At 37.9% G+C, this 12,673-nt stretch overlaps 1 protein-coding gene across 11 annotated transcripts in view; it reads left to right on the forward strand.

The window, feature by feature from the left end:
* dvl1a (dishevelled segment polarity protein 1a) overlaps positions 1 to 11,186 on the forward strand; it is a 34,170-nt gene extending 22,984 nt beyond the window's left edge. For 2 of the 11 annotated variants that reach the window (XM_039652780.2, XM_089124725.1), the window contains exons 5-15: positions 758 to 896; positions 1,767 to 1,866; positions 1,947 to 2,016; positions 2,209 to 2,348; positions 3,384 to 3,460; positions 3,549 to 3,616; positions 3,693 to 3,770; positions 3,870 to 4,004; positions 4,124 to 4,291; positions 5,250 to 5,468; positions 8,348 to 11,186. In XM_039652780.2, the coding sequence (XP_039508714.2) occupies positions 758 to 896; positions 1,767 to 1,866; positions 1,947 to 2,016; positions 2,209 to 2,348; positions 3,384 to 3,460; positions 3,549 to 3,616; positions 3,693 to 3,770; positions 3,870 to 4,004; positions 4,124 to 4,291; positions 5,250 to 5,468; positions 8,348 to 8,868 (1,715 nt within the window). In that variant the 3' untranslated portion in view covers positions 8,869 to 11,186. Of the gene's footprint in view, positions 1 to 757; positions 897 to 1,766; positions 1,867 to 1,946; positions 2,017 to 2,208; positions 2,349 to 3,383; positions 3,461 to 3,548; positions 3,617 to 3,692; positions 4,005 to 4,123; positions 4,292 to 5,249; positions 5,469 to 6,717; positions 6,764 to 7,000; positions 7,037 to 8,347 lie in introns of all 11 variants that reach the window. The other 9 variants (XM_039652781.2, XM_039652782.2, XM_039652776.2 and 6 more) reach the window with 6 other exon arrangements.
* The last annotated feature ends 1,487 nt before the right edge of the window (positions 11,187 to 12,673 follow it).

The following is a 12,673-nucleotide window of genomic DNA, read 5'->3' on the forward strand; positions in this document are numbered from 1 at the left end:
TCTGAAGCGACTGCATCTTTGTCTTCCACTATCTCTATTGTTCCTGTTGTCGGCCGCATGCTAAATGAGCCTAAAAGGACTCCGGAGAGGCTATAAACGCATTACTCACCTGCGGATGATCCACTCTGAGAAAGGGCTCCTGATAGGCTGTTTCACACAGCTGCAGCCGGACAGCTCATCTTGCCACAGGCCTCTGCTTGTACCCTGAATCGTTGAGGTGATACAATTGTCCTGTGGCAGAGGAATGAAAAAGCTTCCTCTGTACGTGAATAGTGACGTGGTTGGCTAAAATAGCCGTGATTGATTTGTGTGTCTGGGTGGCTACGTGGAGAGTAATGGTCTGAAATGGGCACCTCTGCAATACTGGAATGCTTTGGTCGCACTCGGGGTCCACAGCGGTCTTATCGTTTGGTCAGGCCTTTTCCGCGCATCAGATGTCACCCAGAAACACAACTTCGTCCCTGTCTCTGTACGTAAACCCCAACCATATTGTTAGACTTGATGTGACGGATTCGAGAAGCACTTTTGAGAATTATGACTGCACATTTTCATCAGTAGATTTGTTGAAACTGGATTTTAAATGCACCAGAGGGAAGTATTTAATTTCTTTTTAAACAATGACTGTCCTTATTAGTCCATTACCATGATTCACTGTCGGATTTGCTGTCAAGAGCCTCTTTCAGAATGATATACTGTATTCTGTCTCTGATGTGCTGCTATGCTGCTTTTAAACAATGTCTTATTTGTTTTTTCACAGTCCCTCGCGTGAACGGTCACTCGAAATCGGAGCGCGTGAATCGTGACTCCGCTCTTGGCTATGACAGCGCATCAGTGATAAGCAGCGAGCTGGAATCCAGCTCATTTATCGACAGCGAGGAGGATGAGGATGCCAGCAGGTCAGACATCCCCCAGTTTCATTTCCCAGGAAAATGTAATTGGCTCAGAGCGCATGATTCATTTAATTTCCTTTTAAACAATGGCTGTCCTTATTTGCCCATTGGCATGATGACATTTCAATCTTATTTATGAAGAGGGACGAAAAAATGTATTGTTTAAAATGATATATTAAGTATGGTTTGTCAATTGATTTCAATCTTGATCGATTTAATAATGTTTAATCATTTTTTTCCGTAATGAATGCATTCGTGGCTGATTTCTGCACTATTTTGTCTTGATAAAATAAAAATAAAACACCAAAAACTGAAAAGTGAATTTAGGTATCACAACATAATAACGTACTGTATGAAGATGTATAATCATTTTAATATTTGCTGAAGATTATACTGTCAGTGTTGTAAAATCATTAATGTTAAAATAACTGTTATACATGAAAACATATCTAAAATCATATGTAATCATCATGACACTTATACAATGTGCATGTATCCAATAATTCATAATAACAATTCATTAAAAAGGAACTTTTCACACTTTTATGGTTTTAATTAGATGGATTTTTTTTACCCCTGACCGGCACATTAATCTCTCTCTGGTGTTTGAATTAACCTCTCATCGGGTTTCATTTTTGAGAAACTTGATTTTTGTGTGTTAACACGTCAGTGTCAGTCAGAATAAAAAACTTCAAATGAAGATAGACGGTATTAGTTATAAGCACGGGTGTATAATTTTAACAGAGAGCCAAATTGAGAATTAACCTCAAAACTGAGTGATAGTTCATAATATTTTGCCACAAAAATAATACATTTAAAGCTTGGTTCTTCATTATAGTGTTGACCCCTGCCCAAACCTCTCATTTTTGTCCGAAGCCACAGACTTAGCAGTTCAACCGAGCAGAGCTCTTCATCACACCTCATGCGTAGACACAAACGCAGGCGACGGAGACAGAAAGTCACCAAGATGGACAGGGTGAGAACATAGAGGGAAAGTACACATTTCTACACATAAGTGTTTGATCCGTATCAATCTTTTGTATGTTCTCTTGACAGTCCTCATCCTTCAGTAGTATTACAGACTCCACAATGAGCCTCAACATTATCACAGTCACTCTCAACATGGGTAAGAAACTTATTCACTAGTTCACTCCCTTCTTTTTCTCATCGTTCATCCCTGTGTATCCTCCCTCGCTTCTCTATCTCTCCACTCCACCTGCTTAATAAACTGAACTTCCTGTTTTTCAAGGTCTAGTGTGCACAGTGTGCTCTCAGATGAACACATACCTGAAAACAGCTGTATCTCTCTTTCTCACAGAGAAGTACAACTTCCTGGGTATCAGTATAGTTGGTCAGAGTAATGACAGAGGAGATGGAGGCATCTATATTGGCTCCATCATGAAAGGCGGAGCAGTGGCGGCGGATGGTAGGATTGAGCCTGGAGACATGCTGTTACAGGTGAAGGGATCAGCAGTCTGGAACCTCTTTCTACAGGGATCTAATGCATGTTTTAGAAGATTAAAAATGATAAAATGTGCATTAAAATAATTGCCAATACCCACACTATTACAATGACAGTTCATCTAAAAATCTTGTAAAACAAACCTGTAAAACATAAAAAAAGATATTTGGACAAAGTATTGGGTTAACTTTCTATTAAATGTTATATCACCAGGAAAATCAAAATTAAATATATAATTTTGTAAGTAAAAGTGTTAATTTAAACTTACAATGATCCCTTTAACAGAACGGAAACTGACCAGTCTCTTCTGCTTTTTAGTTTCTAAATGCACTTTTGAGGGATTATCAAGGTCGGGTCACCACACACTGTTGTTGACTTATTTCGCTTCTCTCCTTTTCCTCCTTGCTGAAAGACCTTGTTGTCATACCTGTTGTCATTGATTTACCACAGTGGACAGAATGGTGCTTTCAACTCTTTGGTCATTTATTTACACAATAAAGGGGTTTTCCTCAGCCATGGTGATCTCAGATTCTGCTTAGAAACGGTAATGGTTAATGACCCAGTTTTATTAGGTGAATTTTGGTCAGTGGTGTCATATGTGTAAACAAACAATGTCCCTCTGACTGAGACATTGTTAATTCACATAAAAATGAAAATTCTGTCATTATTATTCATCATTTTGTTCCAAACTAACTTATTTGACTTTTTTTCTTCAATGAAACGCAAATATACTAAACACAAAAATAAACAGTCATGACGATAGTCATGATAAATAATAAAGTCATGATGACTTGTAATTATAATCTTGTGAATTTGGGAAAAAGGTGAATAAATAATAAAATCGGTGTACAATGCTTCAAATACATACATTTTTTTGTGGAAATAAATGTTATTGTATCCACAAATAATATAATAGCAATTCTTCATAACTCCATGTTGATCTTGCACAATAGTCGCTATTAAAAGTTAAAAAGCTTCATGTCGTGTAGTGCATCAAAATGATACACGCTTCAATGTAATTGTAATTTCAGGTGAATGATGTGAACTTTGAGAACATGAGCAATGATGATGCTGTCAGGATTCTACGGGAGATCGTCTCCAAACCTGGGTGAGAGAGGGTGCAACACCCGAAATAAGTGACACATCATGTCATAATCCCCTTTTCAACATTGCTTCATGTTTCATGTCCTCTACAGGCCAATAAGCCTAACAGTGGCGAAATGTTGGGACCCTTCTCCTAGAAGCTACTTCACCATCCCTAGAGGTACGTACCTACCACCCTCCATTATAGCAGCTGCATGCTGCATTCATCTAGTTCATTTATCCCTGTCTGTCCTCAGCTGAGCCAGTAAGACCCATTGACCCTGCAGCCTGGATCACACACACTACAGCACTTTCTGGGCCGTACCCCCATTATGGTATGATCAAAGTCACATTCACGTCCCACAAGAGACCATCTGTTAGTATAATGGTAGATGTATCATGTTCAACACCGTTATTTCTTTCTTATTTCACAGAGTTTGATGACCTTCCCCTTTCTGTGCCAAAAACAGACATGGCGACTATAGTAAAAGTCATGCAGCTACCAGATTCAGGCCTGGAGATCCGAGACCGAATGTGGTTGAAGATCACTATAGCCAACGCTGTCATCGGTTTGTGTTATTCTTTGCTGCGATTGTTTGGCGCACCTTTTTTGCTCCTTGTATATTGTATTTATAATCAGTGTATATAATTGTGCTATTTTTCCTCATTGCTCATTCTCTTGTTCCAGGGGCTGATGTTGTTGACTGGTTGTTCTCTCGGGTGGAGGGCTTCAAGGACCGCCGTGATGCCAGAAAATATGCCAGCAGTTTGTTGAAACATGGCTACCTGAGACACACAGTCAATAAAATCACCTTCTCGGAGCAGTGCTACTACACCTTTGGAGATCTGTGTCAAAGTACAGTCAATATACAGTCGTGATCATAATCATACAGGGCAATACTGTCTGTAAGACTGTATTGTCCGTAAGATTTTTCAATATTTTTGAAAGAAATCTCTTACGCTTACTTAAAGAAAACTAATATTGTGAACTATTATTACAATTTAAAATAATGTTTTCTATTTTAATATATTTTGAAATGTAATTTATTCCTGTGATGGCAATGTTGAATGTCCAGTCTTCAGTGTCACATGGGCCTTCTGAAATCATTTTAGTATGCTGATTTGTTTCAAGAAACGTGGGACCTGTATCATTGCCAAAAAATGTCATGGACAGTCTTGGGTATGGCAAGAGTTTGCTTCCCAAGAGTCAGGCTATTTGGCTGAAAAAGATTCAGATATGACTGAAATGGTTAATGAATGAATGATATGCCTTTACTGGCTCTTTTGATCATGTATCCTCGCTAAATAATAATAATAATAATAATAAAAACAGTAAAAATTTACAATAAGGTTTCATTTGTTAACATTAATGTATTAGCCAGCATGACATAACCATGAGCAATACATTTGTTATACGTTCATCTTTGTTAATGTTAGTTAATATAAATACAGCTGTTCATTGACTGTTCATGTTACTTCACAACGCAATTAACTATCGTTAACGAATACATTTGATTTTAATAATGTATTAGTAAATGTTGAAATTAACCTCAACAAAGATTAATAAATGCTGTAGAAGTGCAGTTCATTATCAGTTCATGTTAACTAATGAAACCTTATTGTAAAGTGTTACCAAAAAAACACACACAAAAAATAACGTACCGAACCCAAGCATTTGAATGTTAGTATACTTTAAAGTTAAGATAAGATCTGGCCAAAGGTCAGAGCCATAAAGCATGATTACTAATACTATAATTAAAAATGACATGAAATATCATTAATAATTGTAATGGTATTAAAATGTTTGTTTTCAGATATGGCTTCTCTCAATCTGAACGAGGGATACAGTGGTGGTGGCTCTGATCAGGATGGGCTCCCTCCTCTTCCTCCACCAGGAACCAACCCCTGGCCCCTCGGCGGCCAGCCCTACCCTTACCCAGGCTACCCCACTCCTCCGCCAGGTTTTCCTCCTGGATACTCGGACCCCTGCCACAGTTTCCACAGTGGTAGTGCAGGCAGCCAGCAGAGTGAAGGTGAGTGAGAGAGAGAGAGAGAGAGAGAGAGAGAGAGAGAGAGAAATAGATCATGGATATAAGGGAAAACCCCTTGCTGCGGTCAATCCTGTGAGCTTCGACTGACTTTCTCTTTCGGTTTTAAGATCGCTTGATATATGATGTTAAGCAACAATACCAGCACTGCCCTGTTACGTTAACAACTACTCTGAGGCATTAGATGGAATTTACGATAGTAAAAAGGAAACCATCAGTGGGTTTATTGTAAATGTGCATGTAGGAAGACTAGGTACAATACTATTGAATGTTTATGCATATTGAGTTTTGCTTTCAGTACCTAAATGAAGGCATCCAGGCAGAATGACATCAGTGGCACAAGAGTAGTAAATCATGTGCACATGTTTGCATAAAGAGGGATGATTGTAACACTTTTTGGTTTTGTCCATTTATTCAAAAATGGTTAACCCAAAGGTTTAAAAATCAATTTTTTGACATAATAGCAGTCGTTAGTTACTGTAAATGATGTAAATGAAAATGAAATGCATAACTAATTAATTAGTCAGAAACAGCTAAGCTAGTAATAAACAGCCTTTACTGAAAATGATCTATAATGTGAATGATTACAACTTATGTGTAATGCTAGGCAAGATACAAAATAAAATCAAACAAGACATATTATTAAAGATTCAGGACATACTTTAAAAACTGATGCCAGACTATATGAAGAGTTCAAATGCAGAAAGCCTCTAAATGCCATTTGAAATTTTCTTCTTTAATGATGATTTTTATCAAGCTTGTATATTTAAGTTCAGTAATTTCACTTAAATGGCAATGATAATTACCTATTAATTGTTATTTAAGTGAAATTACTGAACTTAAATATACAAGTTTGATAAAAATCATCATTAAAGAAGAAAATTTCAAATGGCATTTAGAGGCTTTTGCATCTGAACTCTTCATATGTAACCATACAACACATTAAACAGGAAAAATGCTGATATTTTTTGTATTAATGCTACCAAATCATACTCAAAATAACTCGCACAAAATTCTATAAATTAATCTTAACTCACTCGAAAATTTTTCTTTTCAAATATCTGTGCCAAATGTGAGAATTTATTTGTCTTTATCAATGTTACATTTATTAAGTTTTATAATTTTCCTTACTTAAAAGTGTATCATTTATTGATAAGTATATCATGAAATACTAGTAAGACTAAATCAAGATATCAGATGCCAACTTTTTTCTTTTTAATCATTCCATTTCTAGAGCATCATCATTGTCGCTGTATTCAGCTGGATCTTCCATATATGTGGTATGACCAGACTTTTAAAATCATTAATGCTGCTTATGCCACCCTTTGCGCACCCTGTACAGAGCAGGGAATGTGCATCAGGAGTCATGCAAAGGTCATCAAGCTAAATTACTTCTAAAACATCAATCCAGCACACTCAGGTTTTCTAGGGTTCGGTTTGTGGGAGTGTATTGGACGGACTGGTTGGGTGACGTGTCATAATTATGATATTCCCTCTGTTTTGCTTGCCGTCTGTAGACTGATGGAAAGTTTCTCCTAGGCACAGGGGATCCGGTAAGATTAGCCCTTTCACCTAAATGCCTTTCCGCCCCACCTTTTGTCCTTATCATCTTATTTCAATGGTCTGTCATCATGGCATTTGACTCATTGAGGTGGCTATTGTGACTCCCCAGCTGTGTTGCTTGTTTGTGTATTTTGTGTGGGAATGTGTCTGAATCAACTTGGGAAAGGAAAAATAAATATTTCCATGATGATATATGATGTGAGCTGAAGCAACTCAAGTTTGGGAGTAGTGCATTGTCCAGAACTGTTGCCTCAGTCCATTTCATTTTGACCTACCCTCAATGCTGACATTTTTGAAACGCATAACTACCAAAAAAATTATATTATTTGTACCATATCGTTTATATGTTACTCATATATTGATGTTGTAAAGTACCCTCATGGTATTGCTGTCTTTTACGCCCTGCCCTAACCAGGTGCGACACAACAACACCACAGCCAATCAGAGCAGAGAGCGGAAAGCCAAGAACATGATGCCTCTTGAGACAGCATCCTTTCTTATGCCGTTTCTTTAATATTACGTATTTTAAAATATTTGGGCCATTTTTGCCTTTTGTGTTAATGGGACAGTTTCAGGAGAGATGTTCATCCAAAACGTTTCTGCACAACATGAGAGATTTGTTCAGTGTTCATAAATTTCCACAATCAGTCTCTTCTTGTATATTTTTGATGTTTAATATACACTACTACCGTTTTAACGTTAGAGGTCGGTAAGATTTTTTTTAATGTTTTTGAAAGACGTCACTTATGTTCACCAAGGTTGCATTGGGTTCAAAAATACAGTAAAAAATAATATTGTGAAATATATTAAAATTAAAAATAACTGTTTTCTATTTTAAAATGTTTTAAAATAGAATTTATTCCTGTGATGGCAAAGATGAATGTCTTCAGTGTCACATGATCCTTCAGAAAGCATTTGTTAAACATTTCTTATCTATGTTGACAACAGTTTTTTTTTTTTGAACCATGATACATTTTTTTTAATAGAAAGTGAATAGAAAGTCTTTACCGTCACTTTTGACAAATTCAATGCGTCCTTGGTGAATAAAAGTATTAATTTCTTTCAAAAATGTCAAATAATTTCTTGCCCCCAAACTTTTGAACAGTAATGTACAAGAGAAATGAATTGAAAAGGAATTAAGCAACTAACCAAATATAGATTTGCTTGTTGCGGCTGATAGAACAGAAATTCGGTTAGCATTGAAGAAATGGCTGTCATTGCTTGTCAAGTCTGGTTAGCGCATGGTTTTATGAGGAAAATAATAGTAGTTTTGTCCTAACACATTATGTCTCCTTTTTTAGGTAGCAGAAGCAGTGGCTCCAACCCCAGCGCTGGGAAAGGACGGAGACCCTCCCCTCGAGAGAAGGACCATAAGGCGCCGTGCTGTGGGGGCAGCGAATCCGAACTGGGCACGTGGGTCGGAAGGAGGGGTGAGAAGACATCCAGTCAGCTGAGTCATCCAAGCCACAGCCACAGTCGCTCTGCTGTCAGTCAAGCCCACTCTGCGTACAGTCATGGCCACTGTCACAGCATCTCGCAGCATAGCCACAACTTCACCTACACCCACGCCCCTTTCGTTCAGCCCAATCATCTGTCCTGTGCTCACAGTGAGAGAAGTCACGGCTCTTCCTACGGCCCGCCGGGTTTGCCCCCTCCGTACTGCCTTGCTCACCTCGCCCCCAAAGCGGCAGCAAGCAACAGCGCACCTGGGGCTCCACCCATTCGGGAGTTAGGAAACGTCCCACCAGAACTCACGGCTAGTCGGCAGTCTTTTCAACACGCTATGGGAAATCCTTGTGAATTTTTCGTTGATATTATGTGACAGGAGAGTGCCTTTAACCCTTTCAGAGCACAAGGCCTATAGTTCCCCCGAGTTTGTTTCATGAATTTTTGCTACTGACGATCCCTGCACTGAGAATGTACTAACTGATAGCCCCGATTTAAATTACCCAATAATGAAAATTGTCATTTTTTTTAATCCTCATGTCGAGTTTTGTTCTTCTGTGGAACAAAATAATCAGTGTTATTGTTAACAAAACCTATAAAACTGTCGTTTTCAGTAATTGAAATAAATCTGAAATAGTAGATGAACAAAACTGAAATTCAGATGAATATAAAAATACAAACGAATTCAAAATATTAATAAAAAACTATAATAGTCTGTAAATAACACTAAAATGCTATCTAGAATATCCTGACATTTATTTCATATAATGAGAGTGAATAGGGTCTGGGGCTGTCAAGCTTCAAAATGACAAAATAAAAATAAAGCATCAAGTAATCCATAAGAATGAGGAGAACATTATTATTGAATCATGAATGGTTATTTTTTTGTGATGAACGGACCAAAATTCATCATTTTTGGACTTGACAGGCCAGTCCCCCTTTATTATATGGAATATAACCAGGATATTTTGTGTTCAAAAGAAAAAGTGCGTTTGAAACAACACGAGAGTGAGCAAATGACAGAATTTTCATTTTTAGGTAAATTCTTCCTTTAACGTCCATTCAATGTTATTTAGATCAACGGAGGACACTAAAAAAGCACAACTGCAGAGTTCATTTAGACTCTCTGACACAAGATAACACAACTAATAAGCTTTTTAACAGGAAAGTCAGTGTATCAGACTGTCTGCTTTTTATCCCTAGCTGTTCTTTGCACAAGTTAGAAAGCCAGACAACTGGCCTGACAACTGGCTCTTAACACAGTCTGTACTTTTAAATTAATCAATGCGCTGGATTAACTTTTTTCTCACACACTTGCATTTGCAGAGTCATAATCCTGTTGACAATCATAATGACAATTGACGTCCCTAAACATTGCTGAATGTATTGTCTTGTGAGGCTACAACTTGCCAAATTCCTTCATTAGCATTATAGCATGTTAAGCTCTACAGTATCATTAAATAAATGCTTGGACGTGCTAATGTTAGTCTCATGGTTGCAAAGATTTCCACCGTGAACTCTTAATGTACATGATACATTTTAAACAATAACAAACAGGTGCTTTTCATAGAGTCTGTGAACTAACTGACTGTTCAAATGTCACCAGTTGTCTTAGTATTCACCACTGTATTACGAACATCACTGTACAGTTAAAGAAGTAGTTCACTTTAAAAAAAAAAATGTTTGCTGATAATTTACTCAGCCCCATTTCATTCAACATATCCATGTCATTCTTTCTTCAGTCGAAAAGAAATGGGAACCAAATGGTTCAAGGTCCAAAAGACAGTTTCAGTGCAAACTGCAAACTGTTCAAAGGGCTTTAAACGGTTCCAGACGATGAATAAGGTTCATTTCATTTTAATTCATTTTAATGAACGAGTTCGAATAGGAGAGTCACGAACGCGCATCACACCCCAACCCTAACCCTAAAAGAGCAAGGCGACCATTTGAGCATATAAAACTTAAACTTTGTTATTTATTTATTAAAAGAGTGATCTTTTCGCTTGATAAGACCCTTATTCATCGTCTGAAATCGTTTAAAGCCCTTTGAACAGTTTGCAGTTTGCAATGATACTCTCTTTTGGACCACATTGAAGTTTATTATATGGAGAAAAATCCTGGAATGTTTTCATCAAAAACCTTAATTTCTTTTCGACTGAAGAAAGAATGACATGGATATCTTGGATGACATGGAGGTGAGTAAATTATCAGCAAAAGTGAACTACTCTTTTAATGCAGTAGTCTATGATCAGCGTGGTAGTATAGGCCCTTAAATTTAAAACATAGATGATATTTAAAGAGGCAGATAGGTTAACCAAAGTCCCTTGGCAATTAGCGAGTTGTTATCTTTGTTCAAAAACATTGTCGTTTATTATGGAGGAAAGGCTATGATGTTTGTTATGGTCAAGTTTACTGGTAAATAAGTGAGGTGTGTTGTGAAAGAGCATACTGAATGTCCTTGTTTGTAATGTTCTATATTCCACGAACTGACCTATCTGCCTGAGCCAAAACAGAGAAGAGGCACAGTTTCTGTCAAGCACTTTTGGAATATAACTTCTGGGCCCTTTCGAATGAAATGCTGATCGCAAGCTGTATGCTTTATTGTTTCTTCACAAACGAAGAATAATAAATTGTAAATATGATAAAATATATATAAAACCGAGAAAATAAATTTTATGTATTAAGAAGTGGCCAGCCATTGTCTTGAAGTGGGGTTTGTTCTCAGATTTAAAAAACACAGCTTGTTCACTCTTAAAGGGATAGTCATCCAAAAATGAAAATTCTGTCAGCATTTACTCACCCTCATGTTGTTCCAACCCCGTAAGACTTTCGTTCATCTTCGGAACACAAATGAAGATATTTTTGATGAAATCTGAGAGCTGGATCACTCCTCCATACTAGTCCTTAGGCTTTTTGAGGAATTGAAATTGCCGGCCTCGAAAGGTTACTAAAGACATTGTTAAAATAGTCCAAGTGACTTTAATAACTTTGAGGCTGGCAAGTTTCAATTCCTCAAGAAGCCTATGGACTAGTATGGAAGAGTGATCCAGCTCTCAGATTTCATCAAAAATATCTTCATTTGTGTTCCGAAGATGAACGAAAGTCTTACGGGGTTGGAACAACATGAGGGTGAGTAAATAAATACCGACATAATTTTCAATTTTGGGTGAACTATCCCTTAAAAATGAAAGCTGACAACTCAAACGGCAAGGAATATTCCAGGTATATTTCCACTTGAGCCTGGTACGGCACGATTACAAACAGTTCTCTCCTAGAATGTGTGTAGTGATGTTGATGAGGTCACTTGTCTGAGTACCAGTTTCTCTGTAGCTGCCCAAGTGCACTATTTGAGCAAAGTAAACAAAAGTTCATAATAAAATGTAAATAAAAATCTGATCACCCATGACACAGTCACTACGGAATGCATCTGTAAACTATTGTGTTACCAAAGCAAAGACTGACGCATATGTATTACATTCCAAAGAGCTCCTAGGTTTAAAGTAAAACCATATCCGTATCGACCTCATAGGCTTGATTGGCACGGAATGGAGCGATTGAGCAATGAGAGTGGAAAAGCGGGGAAAGATTAATATTCGATACCATAGTTTAACAATTTTTGGTTTTCCAAAGAACCTTGCAGTAAACAGTTATTAAATGAAGCAACATGACATCATGACTTTTGGGTACTTTCCTGTTATCCGGACCCCGCCATATACCATTTCGGAACTATACTTATCCCTGATTGGTCTTAACCCCAGTGACCGGTAGGTTTAGGGGCGGGTTTAGGGGTAGGCCATCGTCCCTGATTGGTCTTAATCCCAGTGACGGGTAGATTTAGGGGCAGGGTTAGGGGTAGGCCATCGACCCTGATTGGTCTTAACCCCAGTGATGGGGAGATTTAGGGGCGGGGTTAGGGGTAGGCCATCGTCCCTGATTGGTCTTAACCCCAGTAATGGGGAGATTTAGGGGCGGGGTTAGGGGTAGGCCATCGTGGGGTCCAAATAACGGGAAAGTACCGACATTTGCGTAAACATACAAGCCACTTTCAAGTCAAGTGGCGTGTTATCTATATGCACTTTGAGCTATCCGCGTAATATATGCGCGTATGTCTACGCCATTAATGCCCAAGTGATTCCGCGTGTATGTACACGCTTTTGAATGTCCGAGCGAAATGAAGTAAA

This window comes from Pimephales promelas, chromosome 20 (genome assembly GCF_988280905.1).
Source record: "Pimephales promelas chromosome 20, fPimPro1.hap1.1, whole genome shotgun sequence".
NCBI classification, from domain to species: Eukaryota; Metazoa; Chordata; class Actinopteri; order Cypriniformes; family Leuciscidae; genus Pimephales; species Pimephales promelas.